Here is a 25,018-nt window from a genome sequence, read left to right on the forward strand (position 1 = left end):
CTATTCACCCTCACTTTTCCTAGGGAGAGAACTAATTTTCTTTCCTGCAGAGTTGTAAGACTTGGGTACTTCCTGAGTCTAGAATAATGTGTCCTGTTGCTTAAACCTTGTTAGCAAGCTCAGACTTGCTGGAGAAGCATTTGCTTTTTCTGCTCCTCAACCTGTCAGGTTTTCAGATTATCCTTGCTTGTGTCCTGCCTGTAGAGCCAGGTGGGAAATAATGAACCCCCTCTGCTTATCTGTGGTCAGCACTGGCTGAAAGGGAGAGCTTATCTCTCCTCCCCATGTGTCCTAGAGGAAGCCAGGCTGAAGCAATGAATCCCATTCCTAGCAACAGGAAAACCCAGAATTTGACTTAAAGGGGATGATTGATTGGAGAAAACAAAGAAACAGAAAAAAACCAAGTACCTGGGCTTGGTGCCAAGGGGCTGAAGCTCCTTTTGTAGCCTGCTCAGGTGTGGCAGTGCCCACTGCAAGCACAGAGCCCCCAGAGCAGCACCAGCAGTCTGGTTATGTGTGCTGGAGGTCAGGGCAGCATCCACAGATTCATTGTTATTTGTTTTTTGAAGTTTCATTCTGGAGAAGCATGTGCAGCAGCTTTCAGCTCAAGGAAGGGCAGAGCCTGCAGGTGTGAGCAGAGGGTGGTGCAGGATTTGTGCAGGAGCTGCCTCAGTCTGTGTCAGCCTTGCTCACATGTCAGAGCTGTGACAGCAGATGTGATGTTGGATTCCAGGGCATGATTTCAGGAGAGCTGCAGTTGTGTGGGAGGCATGCCCTTAGACAACGACCTTCCTACCTGTAAGCTCTCAAAATAATAATGCAGAAGTGTTCAAGAAGATGTCAAGTCAATTACTGTGTAAGCTTGTCTGAGGACCAGCTGCTGGGACTGGCATCCATCAGGGGTTGTGGAGGGGTAAAAACTGGAAACATCATGAATTTGAGACTGAGGAAGGTTTTTCTCCATGCCCTTGTAGAAGCTTTGACTAAAGAATTGGTAGTAGAGAGGTAAAAGAGGGGTAAAGTGCTGCATCCAGAAGAGCTTGACTGCAGAATAATGCCTTGAAGGGGAAAATATGCAAGATTTTGGGGGTCCTGGATTGATGTAATTCTGAAATTCTTCTGCTGGTAATGACAGTGTGTGTTGCTCGTTCCTATAGTAACTTAAAGCTGTCTAATTCCCCTTGCCTCAAAAAGCTGCTCCTGAGTGATGCTTTGGAATTTCTCTTCTTTGCAATGGAATAATTCAGAGACATTTCTGAACTGAACTTCTGAGGTGATCCCTACACATAATGCACTGTATAGGTTATCCTGATTCACTTACAAACCCTCCCTGCTATGAAAAGTGCAAGTGAGAAGCCTAAGAAGAATTAGTTTCCTGTAGGAAATTACTTTTGCCCAAAGAACTGCAAATAGCTATTTTTCTAGCTTTTACTTTACAGTTCTGAGTATAGGTAGCTATGATCTCAGTTTAAAAATGGAGAAAGTCAAGGCATTGCTGGATTCTAATCTGGCTCTTTAGGAAGAGTCCAACTCTTCACCTGCAGAACAAAAGATCTCAGCTGTTGTCTTTCTGTAACATGTCCTTAAAGCAATGAATAAAATAGTATATTCAGCACATCTATACATGTTAGGAAGTTAAAAACAATGGAAGAACTTGGGGTGTTGTTTAAAAAACAACATTTCTAAAATATCATGGCTTTTCCCTATTATGTGAAAGGAATTGCTGTCCCAGATGGTTGGACCCAAAGGGATTTGATATGGAGCAGGATTTTGTGCCAGGTATTGTCTTGGTAACCATGGTGCCACACTGTCAAACCTTGCAGAAGAGTTTCCTAGACACCTTTCCAGTGATTGCTGTGAATCACTCACTCTGGTTTTTTTTCAGTCAGCTTTGTACATCTACTAGATGCAGAGAAGTACAAGTTCATGGTGCCAGTCTCATGAAAAATGAGCTGCCCAGGTGATGCTGGAAGTAGGGATGTTTTCTGCCAGTTTCCAGAGCAGTCTAATTGCACTCAGAGAGCTGTGATGTTATAAGCAATTGAATTTAAGCTACTGGAATACTTCTAATTTCCAGCAGTCCTGGAGGCGTGGAAAGTGTCTGCCTTGGGTTTGCTGCGTGCCAGAGCTTCTCTTCTCCAGCTGTCATTCTCAGAGAATCCACCTTCTCTGTGCCATCCGGTCCTTCTGGATTGAATTCTCTGTTTGTCACAGCTCTCCTAGCCTTCCCTGTCTCCTCAGCTGAGATGTTTGTTCCTAGCCTTGCAGACAGAAGTGTACCTAAATTAGGCTTCAGTCCTCCTGATTTGCAGCTCTAGCTCAGCATAAAGCTCTTCCCCTGTAAATGAGTTTTATCCTTTGTGGTGGAATTTTGCTGTAATTCTGATGCTACCAGGATCATTTATTAACCACTGCCAGGAGAGGCATTAACTTATATGCATGTATCATCTCTTACAAAGGTGACATTGAATGTGTTCCCAGGTAAGGGAGAAAAAGGTTTCAATTTCTTTAATGGGGTAGAAATCTCTGTAGCCAGGAATTCCTGACCCTTTGAATGGAATACTGAGGAAACATTCAGAAATTACTGGGATTTGTTTCCTTGTGCAGAAGGAAGTTGTTTGATGTGTTTCCATTTGAAGCAACTGGCTTTGAATTTCTTATTTCATACTTCTTCTTCAGTCTTTCCTTCCATTTCTTCTGGACAGTACTGCAGGATGTCTGTGCTCCATTTCTTGCAGGGAATGACATCCCCAGAAATGCCACTTCTTTTTCTGTGTGTGAGCTCTTTTCACCCCTGACAGGGAGCCTTGCTGTGTAGGAGCAGGCTCCTGGGTCTGCTGGTTAGGAATGGAAGGGTTTTGGCTTTGGTTGCCATTGGTAGAATGCTCCTTGTACCTGGCATGAGAACACAGGGAGGGACTGGGAACAGAGAAACAGCTTTGACCAGACCTGTTGTTGCCATTTAAAGAAACCTGCAGAAGGGGCTTGTCCAAAGTGGTTTCCTCCTTCCCTTTTACCAAACTCAATAACCATGGACAGTGGAGAGATTTAAATTACCCAACAAATAGATAGGGAGTAACTCCTGACATCAAAGCTTCTATTCATGTCTTCTCCTCCTTGCTTCCCTTAAATAATATATATTTTATACACAGCTTTTGGGCCTATTAATTGAGCTGCTTTTGGTAGGTTCAAAATGGGAATGTGGTGTTTTGAGGCTGGGCACTGAACCACAGAGCTGAGCTCACTGAGTGGTGCCTGGAGTTTCATGGCCTTGGCCTCCCTTTGCTTGCAGGCCTCCAGATGTGGAGCACAACCCACACTGGCATTCTTAGGATTTCTGTCATGTATGGACAGCATTCAGTAGGAAAAGCAGATTATTAATAGAATTTGGAGGAGGTGGGATCTTCACTGAAATTCTCCCCTTCCAAGTTTCTTACCAAGCTGCCCAGGGGGCAACCTGCTGTGCTGGGAGCCAGCAGGCTGGGATCTGTGCAGCCACGGGGTGGAACATTCTTCCCAGCATTTTCATAAAACAAGGATAGAGAAAGAGGAATATTCACAGCCAAAAACTTTTCCGGCCTTTTCCAACCTTGTGGGCTAAGCAAGAGGAGTCCCAGCTTTTTGGAAGGCAAGAAAAAGTTTTACATTCTGTTCAGAGAGAAGCAGGTGAGGAGAGGCAAACTTGTCATCTCTAGAGGACAGATTAGAGAGAAAATATTGCTACTGGGAGAGAGGGACAGTTTAATCCTGGACTGTTCATGTGCCTGAAAGGTGAGTTTGGGTTTGAATAAGAAGTTGTACATCCAGAGGGAAGCTCATTTTGCAGTATGGTCATTCCAAGTTCTAGCTGAGGAGTGGATTTTTAAAGACTGTCTTTTGAAGGCAAAGCCTGCCTAGTGCCAGCTGGTGCCCATCTCTCCACATTCCCAGTTACAGGATGGAATTCCCTGTGCCTCCACGTGCCAGTGGTGTCTCTGCTGCTTGGTTACCACACCTGCTGAGCAGCAGCATTGATCCCTCATGCCCTGTGACACTGTGCTCGGGATGCCAAGACCTGCTGGTCTCCAGTGAGCTTGGGTTCCACCTGTGCCCTTTGCCTGCCCTGGAGTGTGGAGTGGGGCCTGAGCTCCTGTTTTAAGGGCTGCTCTGGCGGTCAGCCCCATCAGGTGCACTGTTGGTAGCTGTGGAGTTAATTCTGTCATTTGGCACTTCTGTCATTTGTCCTGCTGCAGTGACTGCCCTGCCCTCCATCCCTAGTGAGCTGGGCTGCTGTGGCTGTGTTAGCTCCTGTCTGTGCCATCCCCCCTGCCAGGACCATGGCCAGCCTCGTGTAAAGAGCCCCTCTGAGAGTGGCTGGCAGCCAGCAATCCCTTCAGAAAAGTCTGTGTGCTGTGAGTGTTGTGCTGCAGATCCCACTGTTACTAAATTTTACATTTCACCCCTGGCTTTTTGCCAGCTCCCATGGGGATGTTGGTTTCCAAGAAGCAGTTACAGAAAAGGAGTAGTGGCTGCTCTTTGCTAGGGATCTATCAGGCAGTGCTCATCCTTCCCCGGGAGGAGAGGGAGGCAGCCCTGACAGGAGGGATCACAAATCCTCCTGGCCAAGACTCCAGGGCAGCAGGGATACTTTGTGGCACTGGATTAATTCAAATAGTCCCTTGTGTGAGCACTGCGGGTCCTGAGGCTCTCACTGCCTTTGCTCCCATGACCTTTTGTTCCTCTCTGAGGCAGAGCAGTGTGTGAATGACTTCAAGGCAACTTCAGGTTTAGTCCCAGACTGAATCTCCAGGCTTGGGAAGAGGGAGCTGGCAGTGGAAGATGCTGCCATGACTAGTAGAGGACAGGGACACTGACTGGGGAGCCAAGGCCTCTGCTTGTCCAGGCCATTCAGGGCCACCCTTTGATAAGGCTCAGCTGTGCTTTTTGGTTTTGCTCTTCTTGTTCCCCTCCCATTTGTCAGCACCAGGTGCTGCTCACAGGTGCGGGAGAAGGGCCTTGAGGCAGAGTTGAGCAGAGGGTGGGTCCTTGTGCTCCTGCTGGAGAGGGATGTGGTAACCAAAGGCAAGAGGCCCCTCTGCTTGGCATCAACTGAGCATGGAGTGCTTTAGCCTTTGAGATGGAGAGCCTGGGCACGAGGGTAAGCTGGCTTTACCTGGGAAATCCTTACCTTGCTCACTGAGTTTGGCCTTCAGCTTCATGGAAACTTGTGTTTAGATTCATTAATATGCATGGATCAGCAGTGCAGGTGATTATGAAACTTTACATTTTTTTCTGAGCTGTTACGTTCAGGAGTAATATGCAAATGGAGTGAGTTATGCTTGTTTTGTTTCTCTTCTCCTCATTCCCATCTGTTAAAAACAAACCCTTAAACAAAAATGAAGTTATTCCATCGTCTTTCATCTCTACCAGGCTGCTGTTAGAAGGCAGCTTTTCCTTTATAAAGTGCTGAAGTCCAGCCCATTTTTATTTTAGGATAGAAGAGACAGAGGCTTGTTTCACTTCCTGCAGCTCCTGCTGTGTGTAGCCACTTGTGGTCCCCGAGCCCCGGGTTGCTGATGTGAAACTAACAACTTAAACGGTTGTGATTATTAACAGGAAGAAAGTGCCTGAGGATATTTGTCATCTCTCTTGTGTCAACTGTGTTTCTTCCATTACAACTTGATGTCATTCTCTGTGGCATCTTTAGCACCTGCTGCTTTTATAGTCTACACTTATTTGATTGAAAGATTCTTGGCCAAGGATCTAGGCTAAAATTTGCTCAAATAGCTTGAGCCTAAATCTTATTTTCATGAATTACTTGGGCTTGTGAGGTAGCAGTGTGGTCCCAGAAATTCCCCATTTTGACTTACATTCCCAAGATGTAATTTCTTCTTTTTATTTTTAATGTTTTTGGGTTTAGAAGGAGAAATTAATATTTGGGACAGAAAAGGAGTCCCTTGAAGGTGTTGATTATTGTTTTATGATAGTGATGTCCTGAACAGGGTTTCCATTGCCACACACAGCTTTTGTAATTAAATATGTGCCCACTGTGCTGGGTAAGTGCATTTTGTGAGCTGTATAAAATCTGGACTGGGGCATGCCCCCACTCTGAGGAAGTAAAAAAAATCCCCAGGTTAAGGTTTATTTTTGGGGACTGTCTGTCAAATCCTGTCCTTGGGGCAGGATCAAACTTTCCACTTTATGTGAGTGGATGCTGTGCTTGAAATAATTGGCTGGCTAGTCCCATATGGCAACTAAGAAGTAGTGTTTCTTCTTTCTGCTGTAGTAATATTGACAGGAATCTTGTCTAATCCTATTAATTCTTTGGTATTTCAATCCTACCAAAGTGTGTGAGTCTGTCAGACAGTGTAGTTGTTGTTTAAAATTGCTGCAGCAAATTAAAGGAAGCATTAATGCAGGAAACCTAGTGGTGTGCAGAGGTTTTGTGGCAAACAGTGGCTGTGCTGTTGAACAGTATCTGCTCTGTGCAGCTTGCAGTCTGAAACGTCACAACTTCTATTTCAGGGCTGTGGCAAATTGCTTGAAGCTTTTTAGGGCTGGACCAAGCATCAACACAACACGTCTTCCAAGTTTCTGTAACAGTCCCAGGAAAGCAGTATCTAAATATAGTGCTGATGTACAAGTGTTCCTTTCTTTTCCCCTGTTGTGTTTGACTTGCTGCTGCTTGTGCGTGTGTTCCATTTCAAGATGGTTAGGCTTTTTGCTGAAGTTTTCACTCAAAATATTTGACTGTGTGCAAACATGAGATGAAAGGCAAGAGATGAAAATAAATAAATACATTTCCTTTAAAAGGAATGAAGATTTGAGGCAGCTGTGCTGCATGGAGGAGTGCAGCCATCCTTCTGGGCGTGTGCTCCCCTACTGGCACAAGCATTAGCTGTACACTCAATTTACTCAGTTCAGAGCAAGTAGCTGGGCCTGGCTCATCTTTTTCCCTTTTAGAATGGTCCAGTCAAGGCAGAAACCATGGTCTGGATCCTCTCCCTGTGACAGGGGAGCATAACTGTGAGGATTTCTGCTGTTGACAAGTGATTGATCCCATCCCAGTAAGCAGTTTATCCCATCTAAGATTTTTGTTTGCTTCCGGCCGTGCCTCTGGACCATGTAAGGAGTTTAGGTTGACATAATTTCTAAATCAGTTCCTTGGGGGTAGGTGGGGTTAAAGTACCTTCCATGGCAGTCCAAGCTGCTGTGAATTTCTATATCCCCACCTCTGTTAATTTGAGTTGAATGAGGCCAAAGAGTCACTTAGGTCTGTATTCATTCTAAGGTGTCTGGTTAAGGTGCCAACACCATGTGTGTACCTGTAATGCATTTTAGCACCAAGTTCTCTTATCTCTTGCCTGACATAAAGGGCTTTTGGAAGCTCAGTGTCTTGAAGATTTTGGATAAAGGTTGCCCTCCATAGAGCTGCTCTTAGTGTTTCTGTGTTGGTAGAACTGTTCTCCTCTCAAAACACTGATTGCAGTGCCAGTTCATGCAGAACATGTCCCAGGCAGTGCTGTGGTGGCAGTGCCAGGCAGGCCAGCTCCCTGCAGCTCTCAGCCAAGCAAGGGCTCCCTGGCACAAGGGGAGCTGCTCCCCATCCCCAGCTGCCCTCTGGGAGCTGCCTGGGCAGGGATGGGAGTGCTCTGGGGCTTGGGAGCTCCTGACAACAGTCCCTGCTCCTGCTGCTCCCACAGACTTGCCTTTTTAATGCTCTGTTCTCTAGCAAAATGTTGCTTGTAGAGGGGGGAGGGAGGAGAGCCCAGGCTATTATCTGCTAAGTAGGTCGTAATTCTGGTAAATAATTGATTTTTTTTTTTTTTCAGACTTGAAATCAGAAGCAGGTCTTAAGTGCCAGTGTCAGACCACTGTGATTATCACTCCTTCTGGAATTTCAGTGCTTCAGCTTGAAGGATAGTAGTCTGGCTCTTTTGGGAGGGGTGTGTCACTGGAAATAAAAGGAGAAAGTCATTCCAAAGCCATACGGAGAAAGCATTTATGTTGATGTGTATTGGTTTTAAAGTTTTCTTACTTTAAACTATCTCCTGTGAAAATACTCTGCCTCTGGCTTCTGTAATGCTCTGGAATAGCTGCTTGGACTCCTCACCTGTTTGTTTATATTAAGCAGTGGAATTTGGAAATGAAAGTGTTAACAGCAGCAAGCAGCATCATTGGCTGTGTGTGCTCTGTATGGGACTGTCCATGCTGTACTGCTTAATCTTTTAAAATCTTACCCTGCTGTGCAGGCTGCTCACTAGGAGTCTGCTGTGCAGTGCTTGGGCTCAGCCTGGGTGTTGGCAGACCAAATCCTGCTCCCAGATAGCTGGGCCAGGATCATTCTTCTCCTGTGGGGTGTAAATGTAAATGTGTGTGTGTGTTTGTGTACAGACCCTCGGTGTGTGTTCTGTGGTTTTTAGCTCTGGACACAGAGCGTTTCCTTAACAAGCTTTTTCCACCTCAAGGGAAAGAGCTCTTGTGTGTGGGGTGTGAGACACACTCCCCTGAACTCTGTTTTATTTTGTGCCTTGCCTGGGGGTGAGGCTCCCTGTGGGCATCCTTGGCTCATCACCTGCACCACAGCAACAGTGCAGAGGCTGCTCTGGGGCCTGCAGTGGACAGAGCTGGTTCCACAGGTAAGTGCCTCTCCTGCTTTGCCCTCTCCTGCACCAGCCGAGCTGAATTGAAGCTTCTGGGTGCCCTTGAAGAATGTGTGTGTGTGAGGCTGTCCCAGCTGTCCAGGCAGCCAGGCTCTGATCCTGCCTGGCTCTGTGTATCCCTGCACATCCACAGCTCCCCTCCAAGTGCTGGGGAGCTGCAGGAGCTCAGTTTTTGGCCTTGGTGCAGAGTTACTGAGTGAGAGTGCTTTGGGACTGGCTGGGCATGAGAACACTCAGCCTGCTTTGGGAGCTGCTGTCTGAGCAGAGCTCTGCTTGGTGGGTACGGTCTGGGTACAGAACAGAGCTCTTGGGGGACACCATCCTCTGCACAGGTTTTGTCCTGGTTGGGACTGATGTGGCCCTGTTTTCCTTTGGCTGGAATTCGTTGGCATTTTAGTGCTTCCCCTTGGCATGTCTTCAAAATCCCTTGTTGGCTCGTTCGTGCTGTGGGATGGAAGGGCTTAATGAAGTGGTGGTGTAACACATCTGTGTTACCAAAATAAGCTCCCTCTTATCCCTTGGTTTAATAAAATCTGAACAGCAATGAATCAGGCAATGATGCTGAAGTGTAAACCAGCATTGTTGGTGTCTGATGAAGTGCACCACAAGCTCAGACTGAGAGGTCTTTCCCCTCATCTGCTTTTCAGCTTCCCAGAGAACTCTGGCACCACTGTGCTGCTTGTTCTTGAATTGTGTTTTTCTAAATTTATTCTTCATAATAATTGGAGGAGGACTTCACTTCTAAAAGCAGGTTCCACACAGAAGCACACAGTTTGTGAGAAAGGTGCTGTGGTATGTCAGCTGAGAACTCCCTAACCCAGAGCAGACCTTGACCTTCCTCCTAACCCAGTGGCTTCAAGGGGAAAGGGATGGGGAGAAGATTTTGTTTATTAATGCTGCTAGGAAGCTGTGTTCCACCTTCAGCATCTTTAATTAAAAGAAGTTCCTGTAACTACCTTGCCATGATTATGAACGACACAAAAGTGTTTTTTTCCCAGCCAGATGACAGGAAGGCACTGAGCTTGGGCAGCAGCTGTGTTCAGAAGGGTTGTCAGTGGTGTAGGCAGAACCATCTGCCTAGCAAGGCATTTAGCTTGGGCTGCTTTTCTAGGCCAAGATAGTAAATCAATAGCTTATTTTTCATAGTGTTACAAGTAAGATGTCAATGGGGAGATTTACAGTATAAACAGGAAGAGGGAGCTACCTTGATTGGCTTCTTGGTGTCCCAGATGCATCAGTGAGAAAACAAAACAATATTGCACAAAAATAATGCCAAAGCAGCTCACCCTGAAAGGAGTTGAAGATCTAGAAACACAACAGTGCTCTTATCAGACATTTTACTGTTTCTTTTAAATAGACTTTAATGTCCCCCACTGCCTAGGGCTGACCCTCCCTTCCCTTGTCACAGAACTGTCAGCTCAGTTAAACTCTTGTTTGAACAGGCCCTTTCCTCTCCATATGCCAGGACTGATGGTCTGCTCTAGTTAAATACAGGAAAAGGTGGATATAGAATTGGGGAGGGGTTTTAGGAGATTGTGGGGTGGGAATTGCTCTATTTTGTTTCAAATAATTTTATAATCTACTTCTCCAGAGATTCCTGTTGCCAAATGTTTGAAGTGATTGCAAAACTCTGAGACAATTGTCAAGAGCAAAACAGTAAATCTTATGCTGGTCATGGTTGGAATTTTTTTCCATTCACCTGGCAGGTGATAGAGCCCCCTGGGTATGAGAGCAGCAGCCCTCCCAGTGCAGTCAGTACATGCAGTTTCCACTTGGCCTTTGTCACTGAGGGTTTTTCTAGAGCTGAAATGGAGGCTGTAGTGTGAGCACAGCAGTCGTGCTGACCTGAGCAGTCAGGTTTGCTGCACCCCACCTCTGTTCTGAGGCTGCTGCATTGTGTGCAGAGGAGCAGTGGAATGGAATAGGAACTGCTCTGCCTTATCAAATAACACTCTTTGCAGTTATTTTTACCTCAGCCAGCTCCTGCTGTGGTCTGCCATGGTCCCTGCAAATGTGATTTAGGGGACAGTGGGTGGTCATGGACAGGAACCTACACAGGAGAACTGCTTGAATCCTAAAACTTTACCCCTCATAATGAAAACCCTGCTTTTGTTGGGAAATACTTTTGACTTCCAGGTTCTTCTCCTTACAGCTGTGCATGGTTCATGGTTGTTTACTTGTTTGATTTTGCTCTTGGGGGTTTTTACCTTATTTTTCATGGAGACTTTTTCTCTCTTTCAGTCAGTTTGCACCTCTGACCTAGTCAATGCTAAAGCTCCTGGTGCCTTTGGCACAAAGCCACAGGTTCCTCTGAATGTAGCTGCCTGTCCATGTATCTCTGTGCTGAAAAGTCTCTACATATGAACAACCAGGACTGAAATTTATTTCTGCCTGTTAGACTTGCAGTAAATGAGGACAGCTAAACTTGGTGCACAATCCTGAGCAAGGAATGGAAAACTGCAGAGGTGTTCCAGGGTGCTTTGGGGTTTCTTTTGCCAAGGACATCCAGTGGCCTGACTGCCAACCTGAACTGAACATGGAAACCTTTCCAGCTTGCCTGAGAAAACAGAACAGGAGAGCAATCTAAAGGCATAGAAGCTGTAAGGACAGAGATTCATTTTCTGCTCTCTCTAAGGCAAAACTTGAGGTTTAATCAGTGTTATGGGGTGTGATGTTGTGCCATTATCACTCAGTGTTAAGCAGGAGGAACAGTGAAAAAAGAGAAGAGACAACAGGAGTTTCACTGCCTTGGGCCCTGCACTGTGGTGTTCAGGCTCTCTCCTTGGCTGGGTGGTACCTGTGTAATGCAGCCTTGACCAAATCTCTGTCTTTACCTGTTGGCAAGATATTTGCAGCCAGTCATGCTGGGCACATCCCCTGTTCAGGTATGTGTGTATTTGCTGTTTGGGGCTCCAAATGGGGACATTAAACCTTGTAAGTGCCTCTAAGGACGTGCAGCAGCTCCTGGGACATCCATGGGACATACAGACACTGTCAGCTGGCAGAGACAGGCTCAATCACTGCTTTCTGCAGTGGCAGTGGGTGTAACTTTGTCTCCTAATGTCAGTCACACCCCACTGCTTGTAGTATATCCTCGAATTTACAAATGCCTGTGGAGACACCCTGTATTTGAAAGGCCACATCCAAACGTGTAACCTGTTCTCCTCCTAATCACAGCTGTGGTTATCAGTGGGACTCCCCTGGCTGGTTTGTGGTGCGCTGCTTGTGCTCCCTCCCAGTATTTCAGCTGGACTGGAGCTGCTCTGAGTGTCAGATGTCTTGGAGAGATGGGAATTCTCAGCTCTGCTGCTCCTGGCCTGCTGTGCCCTAGTGCAGGCCTGGCTGGGTGTGAGCTGAGGGCGATTCCTCAGCCTGCAGCACTCCAGGGCTGCTGACTGCATTGTCAGGAGTGAAGATGAGCAGCAGGGAAGTTGTGCTGGCACCAGGGAGATCCTTGGAATTTGCATGCTGCAGAGCTGTCGTGTCTGGACCCTGCTGGATAATCAGGTTAGCTTCCTGGATTTCTCTAATGACTCTCAGGAGCTGTAGTGAGCAGCTGCCTCTGTCCTGTGGGAGGGAGGATGCCTTGGGTTTCCCTGAGGTGCAGAATGGCCTCAGTAGTCCCAGCTTTCACATAATGGGTGGATCATGGAACCTCTCTGCATGGGCATTAGATCTGCATGGATGTTTAATCTGTCCCCACAAATACACCAGTGAGAGCAAATGCAACGTGTTTTACTAACAGACTGCTGCAAACAGATCAGACCTGTCCTCTAGTCTCTGCATGAACTAACTCTTCATGGAATATATGGGCAGATTAAAGAACTCTGATCATCTTTTTTAGATGTTTAATGATCTGGGTTTGACACACCTAAAAGATTAAAAGTGGACTGCAGTTAATTCATCTCCTAAAGACTTAAAGGCGCTGTCTGCTATGGGGATAAAGCTCATCTGTGGTAGAGACAGAAGTTTCTTGGAGGCTGGTTAACATCCATGGCCTGGGATCCCCCCGGGGGAGGGAGGGAGGAGAGAACCACCAGCTGTCCTGCTGCTTCCATGTGCCAGGTACATTGCTTTCTCCTCCTTCCATCTCAGAAATGAGATGCAGTTTGCAATCTGTACATGCACATACACACTTGACTCACATGTGAGTCTCACCCTTCCTTAGCAGGTATTGAAATACTGTGTAAAATTCACAAGTGACAGGTCTTGTTCCTGCAGCCTCTCCACATGGTTGAGAGATGACTTACTGGAATGAGAGAGCAGAGGATGCAAACCTGAAATGCATGTTGATGATTGCGGGAAAATTTTGGATTAACAAACTCCTTTTTTACATCCTGCATAAGCTGCAGTTGTCATTCTAGTGTGCAGCAATGCATTTAGAACCTCCCTTCCTGGGGTGCTGTTTCCCTTTTGTTGTGTTCTGGAGAGGCTTTCACATCTCCTGCAGAGGGGACAGTGCAGCCTGGGTGAAGCTGCCTGTTCAGCTATGGCTTTGAGCTCTGCCTGTTTCCTGGGTGAGCTGGGCTGTGTTTCACATGCTCAGCTTGTTCAGCAGTGTGAGGGATCATCCCCTGGCCGTTTTCAGTGAGGGAGTACCTGGTGAGAGTCTGTCAGCACTGATAGCTGCCTTCATTTCAGGTACCTAAAGGAGAACATGGTCTGAGGCCATAGGCAGGCTTGGAGCTGACTTGGGATGCTTTTGTCTTTGATTTTACCTCGTACTGAAGAATGAGTTTACAAATTAATGGGGACTTTATCTTGCTAAATGAATTGGTTTTGTACATGAGGGGGCTCCAGGGTTCACTGAACATCCTTTCATGTGGGTGTACTGTCTTTATGTAGAGAAGAGATGGAAAGGATGAAGAAAATGGTTTGTTTTGAATCTGTTTAGCATCCTAGCAGAGCCTTTTCTTCTTCCATACCAGAAAAAAAAAAAAAAAAAGTTGTAGGGATTTGACATGGCAAACATATCTGTTCTTTTTCTTTTGAATTTGATCTTTGTGTGGTTGGGGGACAGGCTCCTGGTATAGGTAAACACCATAATTATAATTTGTGGATCTCAGTTTTGTGTGAAATTGTACATATTGAGTGTGCTGTTTCCTGGGTTTGGAGATGATGATTCAGGATATGTCAAAGAAATAAGCAAGATGTTTAGCTTTCCCTAGCTTGGTTATTATATCTTTTAGAGAATGGTGCTGTATTCCCCAGGCAACTGCATTCCCAGCCATGCACACTGATGTGCTTGTACAGGCTCAGCACTGGGCCTCAGTCCCTGATCCTGCTCCAAGTGGCCTGGCCAGCACTGAGAAATAAAGTGACATGTTTCTGTATTGTTTATCACCAAGCAAACAGTGATATGCAAAAGCTGGAGCTAAGGTTGGAAGGCACATTAGTGACTTAAAGGTTACAAAGGAAAAATAGGGTGTTGCATTCTGGTAACTTATCCCTAAAGCAGCCACGTGTAAATCCCAGGAACTGACTGAGCTGCAGCCTGAAGGAAAATGAAGCAGTGTTCTGCTAATATGTTATTCAGTTGCAGGAGAAGCTTTTAAGTGTACCAAGCCCATATTTGCTGTGTGTGTATCCTTCCAGTTTGGATTTCTGAGCCATGAACTAGATCACAGAGCTGATCCAGCTTAGAAGGGAAGCGTCAAAGATATTTTTCTTTGAGCTGGCTGAGTTCTTTATCTGGACCACAGGCATCTGTGGGGTTGCAGAACTGAGGGGATAAGAGGGGAAAGGGCAGTGAAGTGGTTTATGGCTTGGTGGGGGAAACCTAAAACCCCATTGCTGCCAGGACAATGCATTGTCAAGCTATGGCCTCACACGTTACCTGGCACAGAAACACAGGGGTGCAAACTGCCTTAGCTCTGCTCTGCAGCTGTGGGATGTTTTTGGAGTGAGTGCAGACATTACAAACTTGTGCTAGCCGTGGTACCATTCACAAAGAAGCCACAGTGATGTGGGGCTTTGGCAGGATGTGCAGCTCCCTTCCCCCTCCAGGATTCTAGGTATTTACTTAGGCAGGTCTGAGCTGCTGTGGCTTCACTGCTCTTTTAGCAGGATTAGCTGGAGCACAGCTCGCTTGGAATCTTCTCTGCATGCTGCTTAAGCCTCTCAAGCAGCCATGGATGTTTGCTGCTGTGAAAGTATGACACGTGCATTTCAACCATTGTGTGCCTCTGGATTAGATGCAGATAATCTTTCTTTTTACTTCGAAGTTAATTTCTTTTACCCTTCCTGCTTCCACATTAGGTCTATGATTTCATATTTCCAAAGAATGAATGTGGCACCCAGCAGGAAGGGTGTGGGCAACAGGGCAAGGGAGAGGTGTTGCGGTGCTCTCTCTGAGTGCCAGTGGATTTGTAACTGTAAATTTGTTAGATTCTTCCTTACTCCCAGCCAGGTGAAATTTGAAGCAGTGAGGGAGGGAAGCAGTTTAGAAGAGGGGACGCACAAGGTCACAGAGGAAAGGAATATTATATTTGAGTAAAACAAAAGAAAAAATGGGACAGATATAAAAACAAGATGAGAGGATGGAAGCAGTAACTGAGGAGGGAAATTCTAGAAGAGGTTCATATAAGCTGAACAAGGCCAGGCTGTTGCTGTCAGAAGCAAAGGTGGAAGTAGATGCTCAAGTGGGTTTTTGCAGAATGGGTGAATTAATGATGGGCCTGTGTAGCCCCAGGTGGTTCTCAGCCCGTTGTGCTGGAGCTGTGAGAGAATGTCAGAGGGCCAGGGGTACACACAGCTCCTGTTGTGTGCTGAGGGCTCAGTGCTGTAAGTCACAGCTGCTGCTCTTCTCTGTGGGACGAGATCTCTTTCAGGTTGGCCAGAGGAGGAGGAAGGGCTGTGCCTGGTGCTGAGGTGAGGAGCAGAGCACACGTGGAGCTGTGTCCTCAGCGGCTTTCAGGTGCTCTCTCAGCACTCTGTGTTGGAGCCCATCACCCTTGTTTGCCTGCCCTTTTTCTTGTCAGCAGTTATCTGTTGTTGCTGTGGTTCATCTTCCTCTGGCCTTGATGGCAAAGTTGTTGATAGTAACTCTGGGCCTGGCTGGCCCTAAAATGAGAATAGGAACCGTCTTAATGCTCACCTTGACAGAGACACTGGCTGAGAAACCAAGTGCTCTTGGTCCTGTGTGCTGCCTCCACTTGGCCCCAGAGCAGCTGAAGTGTCAGAGCAGGTGAGCTCCTGGCTCTGCTCTGGCCCTTTGCTCCCAGGTGGGGGCTGAGCAGGCTGAGCTTTGTGCTGGGCTGGGGAGATGTGAATAACCCAGTTTCCCTGGCAACAGCGGCTCTTTGATCACAGAGAGACAGGACTACCTCTGTTCCTGGGGCTCAGGCCTGTGTACTGTGTCTGGCTATGGCAGCACTTGGCTTTTCTGGGAAAAATGGCAAATAAAAGCAAGAAGGTCTTGCTGCCTTTGAGATAATTAAAATCTCCATAGGTAGGTTTCAATGCTGCATCCAGCAATAATAGAAAGAAGAAGGATTATAACTACTTCTAAGCTTTTTAATGTGTGAAGAATCCCTGGAGGATAGAGAAATAAAGTTTTAAATTCTGTGTGGGGCTTTGTGAGCAGATCTCATAGGAGTCTGACACAGATAGATTTGTGAGATGACTTATTTTCTTTTTTATGGCTAGGGAGACAAAGTGATTCAAAGTAGACTGAATCTTGTTGCAAAACTAGGAATAAATATCCCTCTGAGCTGATCCTCCACCTGGCATTTCCTCCAATTTCAGGTAAAGGTTTTCCTGTGCAGCAGGAGACAGAACACATTATGGGAGGTAGAAGCGTGGAGCTGGTTTTTAGCTGGAGAAAAGGAGTTAAGTGGAAATACTGTTATTCACTGCAAGCCTTTCTGCTAATGTATTTCAGTCTGCATTTACTCCCCCACTAACAAAAGTGGAGCAAACTATTCATTTTGAGAGTGAGCACTGGGAGTGAAAAAAATATTCCTGCCTTAATTTCCACAGAGTGACTTGGTCTTGTTACTGCAGGAGTGCAGGGAAATGGGTTTGGATACGAAGAGTTTGAAGAAACTTCTGCAGGAAATAGGAACTCTGCCTTGAGTGGGCTGGAGGCCAGCAGGAGTGCCCAGTACTGATGTTCCTCCTTGGATAACACCCAGTTGTCAGTGGTGTATCACAGATTTCTTGGGTTACAAAGTTCCTGGTTTAAGCAACTCCCATTCAAGCTGCTGCTTAGCAAATCAACTTGTGTGGTGTTTTCTGGATGGTTGTGGGCTCTGCAAACCTCTAACATCTAGACTAAAGTTCCTTCCAGAGAGCAGATACCCCTTCCCTCTTGTTGCTGTGATTGTGCACAGTTTGACAAGTTTTTTGAGGAGCTCTGAGAGCTTGAGCACAAGGTAATAACTCGAGCAGGTGGGTGACATAAAACTGACTGAGTTTGTTAAAATAACATTGCCACAGTCCTTCAGCAGCCTCAAGGCCTTGTACCAGGCTGTTACTTAGCTGGGTGGCATTTGGTACAAGCTGAGACAGAGGCTCACATCCACAGTGAGTTTATTGTTGGGTTTTCAGTATATTGTTTGTGTAAATTCCCAGACCAGCTCTCCCCCCTGAAAAAGCCACATAGATCAAGTTTTATTCTGTTCCCCATAAAGTTCACATCTTTTACTGAAATGAGTCATGCTTTAACTGAGTTTACTGTGAGGGAGGAAAGTGGGCTTTAAAATGTTACTCCTCCACCCTGCCTTAGTGATGTATAACAGGATTATTAGTATGCTTGGCAGCAGCTGCTTATTATTTTAGCAGAACCTGGATATTTGTGAAAACAAGAAATCGCTTCTACTTGTGTTCAAGTGTAACTGTTTTTCCTTTTTTGATGGCTTTGTTTTCCATAAGGCTCACTGGCTTCTGTAAAGGCAGATCTAGCTTATCTCCTTGGGGTTGTTTTTCAGTTTGGGGAGAAGGGTGGCATTCTGTGAAGAAGAGGAGGAGCACCTCTGGCATTTTGTGGGCAGTGGCCTGTGCATGGCTGTCACTGTCACACACAGGACACTGCTGGGCATTGACAGGTGAAAGTGCTTCAAATGCCCATGGAGGTCATGGTGTGGTGTCACTGTGTAGACACCAAATTTGGCTCCTCTGTGAATATTTCTTTGTGCAGAGAGATGAAAAGCTTTTTAACTTATGGCAGAAGAGCTGCTGTGTGTCCTTGTTACGGATTTTTGCAGGAGCAGTGTCTGTACACAGCAACTAAAGATACCATAAGCAGTTGTGCTACTCATTTTTCCTGCAGTTCATTGCAGTCTCATGCAGTCATGGTTAGCTTGACTCCTCATACCACCATCCTTTTCTGCTTGTGTTTTGGATGGGTTGTTTTAGGGCTTTTTGGGAGCCCTAAAAAAAAAGGGGAGATGGGATCTATAGAAGGGAACAGTGTGGTGGTTTGTTAGTTGAAGGGGTTAAGCTCAAAATAGAAGGAGGGGCAGCCAACAGAAGAGGATCTTTTAGGATCTTATTTTTGTCAGTAGGTTGGTTCACTTGACATATAGGACCTTTCTTTCTGACTCTTGTTGTTGGTGAGAGGTACGGAGAGAGTTACAGTTACAGTTCTCCCCTGAGTTAGGTATTACCTATTTTACCTAAACTGGCAGGGGCATCATCTGCTCTTGATTGGCAGAAAACCCAGAGTCTGTTACCCAGGAGCTTCCTAAACCCAGACTGGTGACTTTTATGGAGCCGGCAAAATCATTTATTTTGACGTCAATGCTTTTGAAGGAAGATGGGAGGGAATGAGCTGTAATTAAATGACAACTAATGCAAGAAAGAACTTTGCTTTTTAGGACGTAGAAAAGTGAAATGAACTTTTGGTGACAACGTGAATTCAATGATATTTGCTCTTCTCCTTGATGAGTGTTTGGTTTCGCGATGAGCGATCCCAGGGTCTGTGGGGCCGTGCCCTGGCCGTGCAGGCTGAGCAGAGCCCCGTTGTGTTTGTGTTTTGCAGATGCCCCGTTCGGGGGGACCCCGCCGGGCTACGCCTTTGACGCGGAGCGCGCGGAGGAGCAGCGGCGGCACCATGACATGATGCCCTTCATCGACGACTCGCCCTCCTCCTCGCCGCACCTCAGCTCCAAGAGCCGCGGCAGCCGTGACACGCTGTCCTCGGGCTCCCTGGAATCCACCAAATCTGTGAGTCCTTCCTGCCTCCCTGCACCATTGCTGGGGTGCTTGGGCTTAGTGGGGACAGACAGGGACTGCCAGTGCTGTGGGACATTGTCGCCTGTTGTCACCTTACTGCAAAGTTCCATGCTGTTGTCTCCTATCACAAAAGTGTCACACCTTGGTGTTTCTCATGGACATCTCCTCAGAGCACTGACTCTTCTTTACAAAGTAACCAACTGACTCCAGTTCCTTTCTTACCCAGCCACCCCACTCTGTTATAGCATCTTCTTCTCATTGCTTACAGCTGTGGCCTGGTAAAGTCAGGCTGTTCCTAATCTTTGGTAATTGGCCCAGCTGCAACTCTTTAGGGGTAAGATTACTTTCTACACTATCTTTATTTTCTTATATTATATCCCCCTACAGTCACCATGATATTTTCTGAAAATTCCTCTTTGCCCAGGATTTTCTCCTGGCAAGCTGAGAAGCCTCAGAGAGGACTGAAAACAATAATTATCTGATTGCTGCTCCTGTGTTTGCTGCTTTGGAATGTGGCTTGGACATTGATTACCAACAGGTGAATGTTTGATTGGTTCCATGTGAATTGGTTTAACTTAATGGCCAATCACAGCCAGCTGTGTCAGACTCTGAGTCAGTCATGGGTTTTTATTATTCATTCTTGTTAAGCCTTCTGATGTATCCTTTCTCTTTCTTTAGTGTAGTTTTAGTATAGCATAATATAATATAGTATAGTATAATATCATAATATATCAGCCTTCTGAGAACTTGGAGTCAGATTCTCATCTCTCACCTCATCCTGGGACCCTCACAAACACCACAGGACATCACCCAACACGATACAGCACTGCCTGGTGTTGGACATTGTACATTTTAGCTGATCTTAGGCCTAACTTCAGGGCTCAATGTTGTGTGTGGCATTTGCATTCTCTGAAAAAATCCCTTTGCCCAGGATTTTTCTCCTGGGAAGCGGAGAGGCCTCAGAGAAAAGGAAAACAATTCTTATCTCATTTGCTTCTCCTCTGTTTTGCTCGTGTGGAATGTGTTTGGAGATTGTTTACCCACAGGTGATTGTTCCATTGGATTCTGCTGTGAGTTGTTTTGTCTCTTTGGCCAATCAGGGCCAAGCTGTGTCGGGACTCTGGAAAGAGTCAGGAGTCTTCATTATTAGCTTTTTAGCATTCAGTAAGTATCCTTTCTGTATTCTTAGTATAGTATAGTATTCTTTAATATAATTTAGTATAATAAAGTAATAAATTGGCCTTCTGAGAACATGGAGTCAGATGCATCATTCCTGCCTTTGTCAGGGCTTCCCTGCAAATACAGTAGTTGTGTATATGATTTTTGAGCCCTTTGTGCATTTTAGTGGAGAGAATTGGTGACTAATTGCAGTTGAGAGGGTCTCCACATTGCAGATATTTTGGAAAGGAGGCTGTGGAATGAAGCACATTCATACACCTCTGCATGTGAGTTGTCATTGCCTTTCACGAGGAAAATAAAAGTTATTTTCAGGTAGGTTAAGGGTTTTGATCAAGCATCTGGAAGATCTATTTCCTTCACCCTGTGGAAATGGAATAAAAAGAATTAAAAGTGCCAGCTCTGAAATGGTGACTTGGTTGGGAGATGGCCACTGCTTGTACTGGTTTGATATTCACTAAATAGCTGTCTATAACATCAATTATCATTGATTAAAAATACAGCAGGGACTGCCTTGCCTGACCTGTGGCTTAGCATGGCCCTTCAGCCTACCTTGCTTTGGTTTTGTTTCAGGTTCAGTAGCATGGCTATAGCTTGGAACTTCAGCAAAATTTCTATTTTTGGTTTTACAATATTCTTGGGAGTGGGCCATCTGCATGCCTTGGTAAAGAACTCTTGGCTCTGCTGTCTTCCCAGTCCAAAATGTTTTAGTTTCAGCTTGGATTTGTCTCTTTGCCTTTCAACCTTTTGTTTCTTTTTATCCTTTTGCAATAGATTGCAGAACACTTGAGTCCAAAGTTACTTTTTTCCTGAATATTTTTGTCATTTTCAAACTTTTGGGTTCCCCAAATCATTCATAAAGATGTTCAATAGCACAAAGACAAGTCACTTCCTTCCTACAGTACTTCAAAGAAAATGTGCCAAACAATCTTGAATTCCGACATTGTAAATGACACTTTGAAATCTCTCATCCAAGTGTTTTAACTTATGTGTTGCCTTTATATTGTTCCTTCCTGTTAATTAAGATATCATGGAAGATAATTATGGCTATTTTAGAAATATCAGTGTATGTGTAAATCAACACCATCACCATTATCAGGCAGTTTTATTTATCTTGCATCAAAAGGAGAGTCTGAGAAGTGCCACCAGCCATCATTATACACATCCTCCTGCTCTCTGTTGGTTACTGTCACAGTTCTTCTTCCAGCATGAATTCTGGGCTAAGAATCCTTCCTGATACAGTGTCCTTGTTCTTATTTATAAAATTCATTGTAAGGATCTCTTAAAGCCTTATTAAGTAGATATATTGTTGGTGTTTGCTTAATTTTGACTGTAAAGTGTAGAATCTAGTTAGCTGCTTTAGTGTATTCATTTTGAGATGCTTTCTTATCTTTGAAAATGAGAATTCATGTGATATGTAAGAGACTTTTGAGTGAAGAAATTATCATTAGTAAATTCAAAAAGCTCCAAAACCATTTTAATATTGGCTTGATATTTTCAGGTTATGTTTCTCATGATGAAGGAAAAATCACTGTGTGACTACACATGGCTGAGAGTTATCTTCAAAGAACCAGTTATGACAGTGCCTGTGACTGGAGGCCTGGAGGAGACACTGCCTAAGAGTTAATCTTTTTCTTTATTTGCTTGAATATTGCCTCATAAGCATTTAACAGCAGTTAATTTAAAAATTACTTTAGTAATGCTTGAAGGCTGCTTCTTGAAAAATAATTTTTAACGTAAATTGCTGCGTTATTTTCTCTGACTATAAAAAGATGTTCCATGGCTTCCAAAAGATAGAGGTGTCCTGATACAGATTGGACTTCTAATCATGAACCTCAGCTGCTTCACTTGATCCTGTCTGTAATCAATCCACAAGTGACAGTCCCTGGGCAGTCCATGACAAGCAGAAAGAGATAAATTTATACCCAGGTATTTCCCAAGCAAGTTAAGCTTTCAGCCATCATGAGCTGTGAGATGGCTTTTGCTGAGCTGTTTTCAGCTATAGTGGAAAAGACATCAGGAACAAAGTTAAGTGTCAAACACACTGCTGAGCCCAGCACATAACATGTGTTGGACCAGGAATACCAGGACATGTCGCTTCCATTTTCTTTTGTACTAAACTTGATTAGCAGAAAACATGTTCTGTTTAGATGTGTTTGCTTTTAAAGTTGTCTTCTTGCCCTTTTACTTTTAACTGAGGTGCCTGCAGTTACTTCTGAAAATTTCAGATTATTTTTATGACCAGAGTCTGGAAGCGAAGTCCACAATGCATGCACTGCATACACCATGGCAAAACATTAAGGGTGTAAAGTTAAGAACTCTTGAATCATTATGATAACTTTGAATTACTCAATTGTCCCATCTCTCCTGTGGGCTCCTGCACTGTGCAGTGGATACAGTGAATGGCACGCACTGGATTCAATATTTCATCTCCAGAGCTGCACCTTACAGGACTGGGTACAACAGTGCTGGTTTCCATTAAGTCCAGATACAGCTGGAATGCCACCCAGGTCTTAATTGTCCTGGGAGATAAGAGGGTGGTATGTTCACTAACCACAGGGAATCAGGGCAGACAGGTTATGGGAGAAGCATCTGCTAATTTTGGGTGCTTAATGTGAGATGTGTAATGTTGTGCAAAACAGGCTTCTGACTTTTAACACAGCTTTATTCTCATTAAAGTAAAATTCCTTTCATTTCACTTTGCAACCAAGAGTTAATTGCACTTCAGTCAGACACCCAGAAAATGGAAAACGTAGCAAACTGATGTTTTAAATTTAATTTTTATAAATATAAATCTAAGTAGTTCACTTATCATCACCCAGGCATTGCAGCATTCTGCTGTGATGTTTATCTGCCTCATCCATGAGGCCTCTTGGGGACTGCCTTTTTGCTAACTGAATATTGAGGGCATTTTGCTTTGACTTATTTCATGGGCTTGCTCTGGGCTTTGTGCTTTTCTGCCAGGAGTTTGTCTGAGTTCTTGCACCTCCCTAGAGCAGCTTGGCCCATGCCTGGGTAGCACATCAGGGCTCACCTGCTCTGTCCAGCCCCCATGGGGAAAGTGCAGGGTGCCAGCAGCAGGGTCTCTTGCTGGAAGGGAATGAAGAGAAACCTCCTGGGCTGCTTGGGAGGGAGCTCCCTGCTCTTCCCTCAGTGTGTGGGGCAGCACACTCCCAGCACATTCTATTCCAAGAACTGAGGGTTGCAGCTGACTTCCAGAGCTTTGTGGTGTTTACTTTGCACCCGGGCAGGGTTTTCTACTCCCTCCTACCACCTCTGTCTCCTGAGGAGATGCTGCCTGCTCTGCCTGCAAACTGTGCCACTCCAGCCACAGCTGGGGTACCCCCATTCCCCCTGTTCCCTGGGGTACCCCCATTCCCCCTGTTCCCTGGGGTATTCCATTCCCACTCCCCCTGTTCCCTGCCCACTGCACAAACTGTTGCTGCCCAAGGCTGCTCTGGCTTTGGTTTTGTCTGTACCCAGAGAGGGACAGGCACCAGAGCTGTTTGTGGTGTGGGTCTCAGCAGCCCTTGACTTGTCATTTGTGTGGAAAGGAGGCCTTAACAAATGTTTGTAGGGTCTGACCCAACTTGCTCCATTTCTTCTGGAATCTCAGGCTGGGCTGCTGATGCATGTCCTGCCATAAAACCAGTGCTTTTGCCAAACTTTGCTCTCAAGCAAGCCAACAGGGACAATGGAAAAAGGAGAAATAGGTTCCACTAATGCTTAAGATGTTTGTTTATTTAACTTGAGATTTAATTTTCCCAAACCTTCCTTTCTGTAGCAGCTGAACTGTTATGATTGAACTTTACAGAAATTCTGGGAACCTCTCTTGGAAAATGTCAGCCCAAATGTTTGCCAAACAAGACAGTGCTGGTAGCTTCAGAAGGTGTCAGACTGTTGGTAAAAAATGGTGATAATTCACTCCCAGAAAGAGAGAATGTGTCTGTCTTTCCCATACAGTGAGGGTGAAGAGCAGAGAAAATACCTGGATAAAGTTAGAGGAGGACAGAGAGAGAGCTTAGTACAGTGTGAGGCCACAGGAAGGTGTAGGCACAGCTGGAAAATCAGTGACTGACACCCTTCAGAGGGGAAGAGTCACTGCCAGGAGCTCTGGAGGGGCAGCTGGCAGCCTGGAGGCCAGAGAAGGCTGGGAGAGGGAGAATCCTCACTCACTGTCACTGTCACCCTGGTGCTGCCCCTCACTCAGTGTCACCCTGGTGCTGCCCCTCACTCAGTGTCACCCTGGTGCTGCCCCTCACTCAGTGTCACCCTGGTGCTCCTCATGAGCAGCCTGGGAAGGACAGGAATAGGAAAGGCTTTGAGGACGCTCCCCAGCAGAGGCAGCCTCAGGGATGTGCACAGGGCTCTGTGGAGGTGGGGCAGGGCAGGCAGTGGGAAAGCAAAGCTCATTCCACTGCCCCAGGAAATGAGGAGAGTCCCTTCTCAGGAGTTTAGAAGATGAGTTTTTGACAAAACAGAGCTTTCCAATTCTTGCATATATCAAAGCAAGGGAGGCAGGAGTGCTAAAGTCCTGCCACTACTTCCTACTGTCTGTTCTGTTTGGAGGAGAAATTGCTGGTACTCACAGGCTTTCAGGTAGAATTTCTCTTTCCTTTTTGCTGTGTGTCCATGGTTGGTGCAGCGTTGGCAGCCACTGCCTGTCCTCAGATCAGATCCCTTTGTTCCTGCTGTCTGCCAGCTCAGCAAGAGCAGGGCTGTGGCGGAGCAGGTTGTGGATTTTGCTCCTAGCTTGGTCCCAGGGGGATGCAGGAAGCTGACCTCTGAAGCCACACAGTAAATGGGATTGCTGCTCCTCTTGCTGCTGCTCCTGCTAGCTTGTCCTTCCCCCTCCAACACTTCCTAATCATTCTTTCTTCCTCTCAGTATTTGAATTGGTTTGTTTGTTTTGTTTTACTGTCACTTTCCCCTCACCACCCCCAACAGATGAAGCTTTTCCTCTTTATTCTCCAATTCTTTGCTCCTTAAGGCTCTGCCTGGATGTCAGCCCTTCCTGAGGAGAG

The 25,018-nt window shown here is 45.7% G+C and overlaps 1 protein-coding gene across 2 annotated transcripts in view; it reads left to right on the forward strand.

Annotated features, from left to right (window-relative positions):
* The window catches only part of BCR (BCR activator of RhoGEF and GTPase), a 99,966-nt gene that overhangs the window by 28,309 nt on the left and 46,639 nt on the right, over positions 1-25,018 (forward strand). For both annotated transcript variants that reach the window (XM_059484848.1, XM_059484849.1), the window contains exon 2: positions 18,625-18,809. In XM_059484848.1, coding sequence (XP_059340831.1) covers positions 18,625-18,809 — 185 coding nt within the window. The remainder of the gene's footprint in view (positions 1-18,624; positions 18,810-25,018) is intronic.

Source organism: Ammospiza nelsoni, chromosome 18 (genome assembly GCF_027579445.1).
Source record: "Ammospiza nelsoni isolate bAmmNel1 chromosome 18, bAmmNel1.pri, whole genome shotgun sequence".
Lineage (NCBI taxonomy): Eukaryota > Metazoa > Chordata > Aves > Passeriformes > Passerellidae > Ammospiza > Ammospiza nelsoni.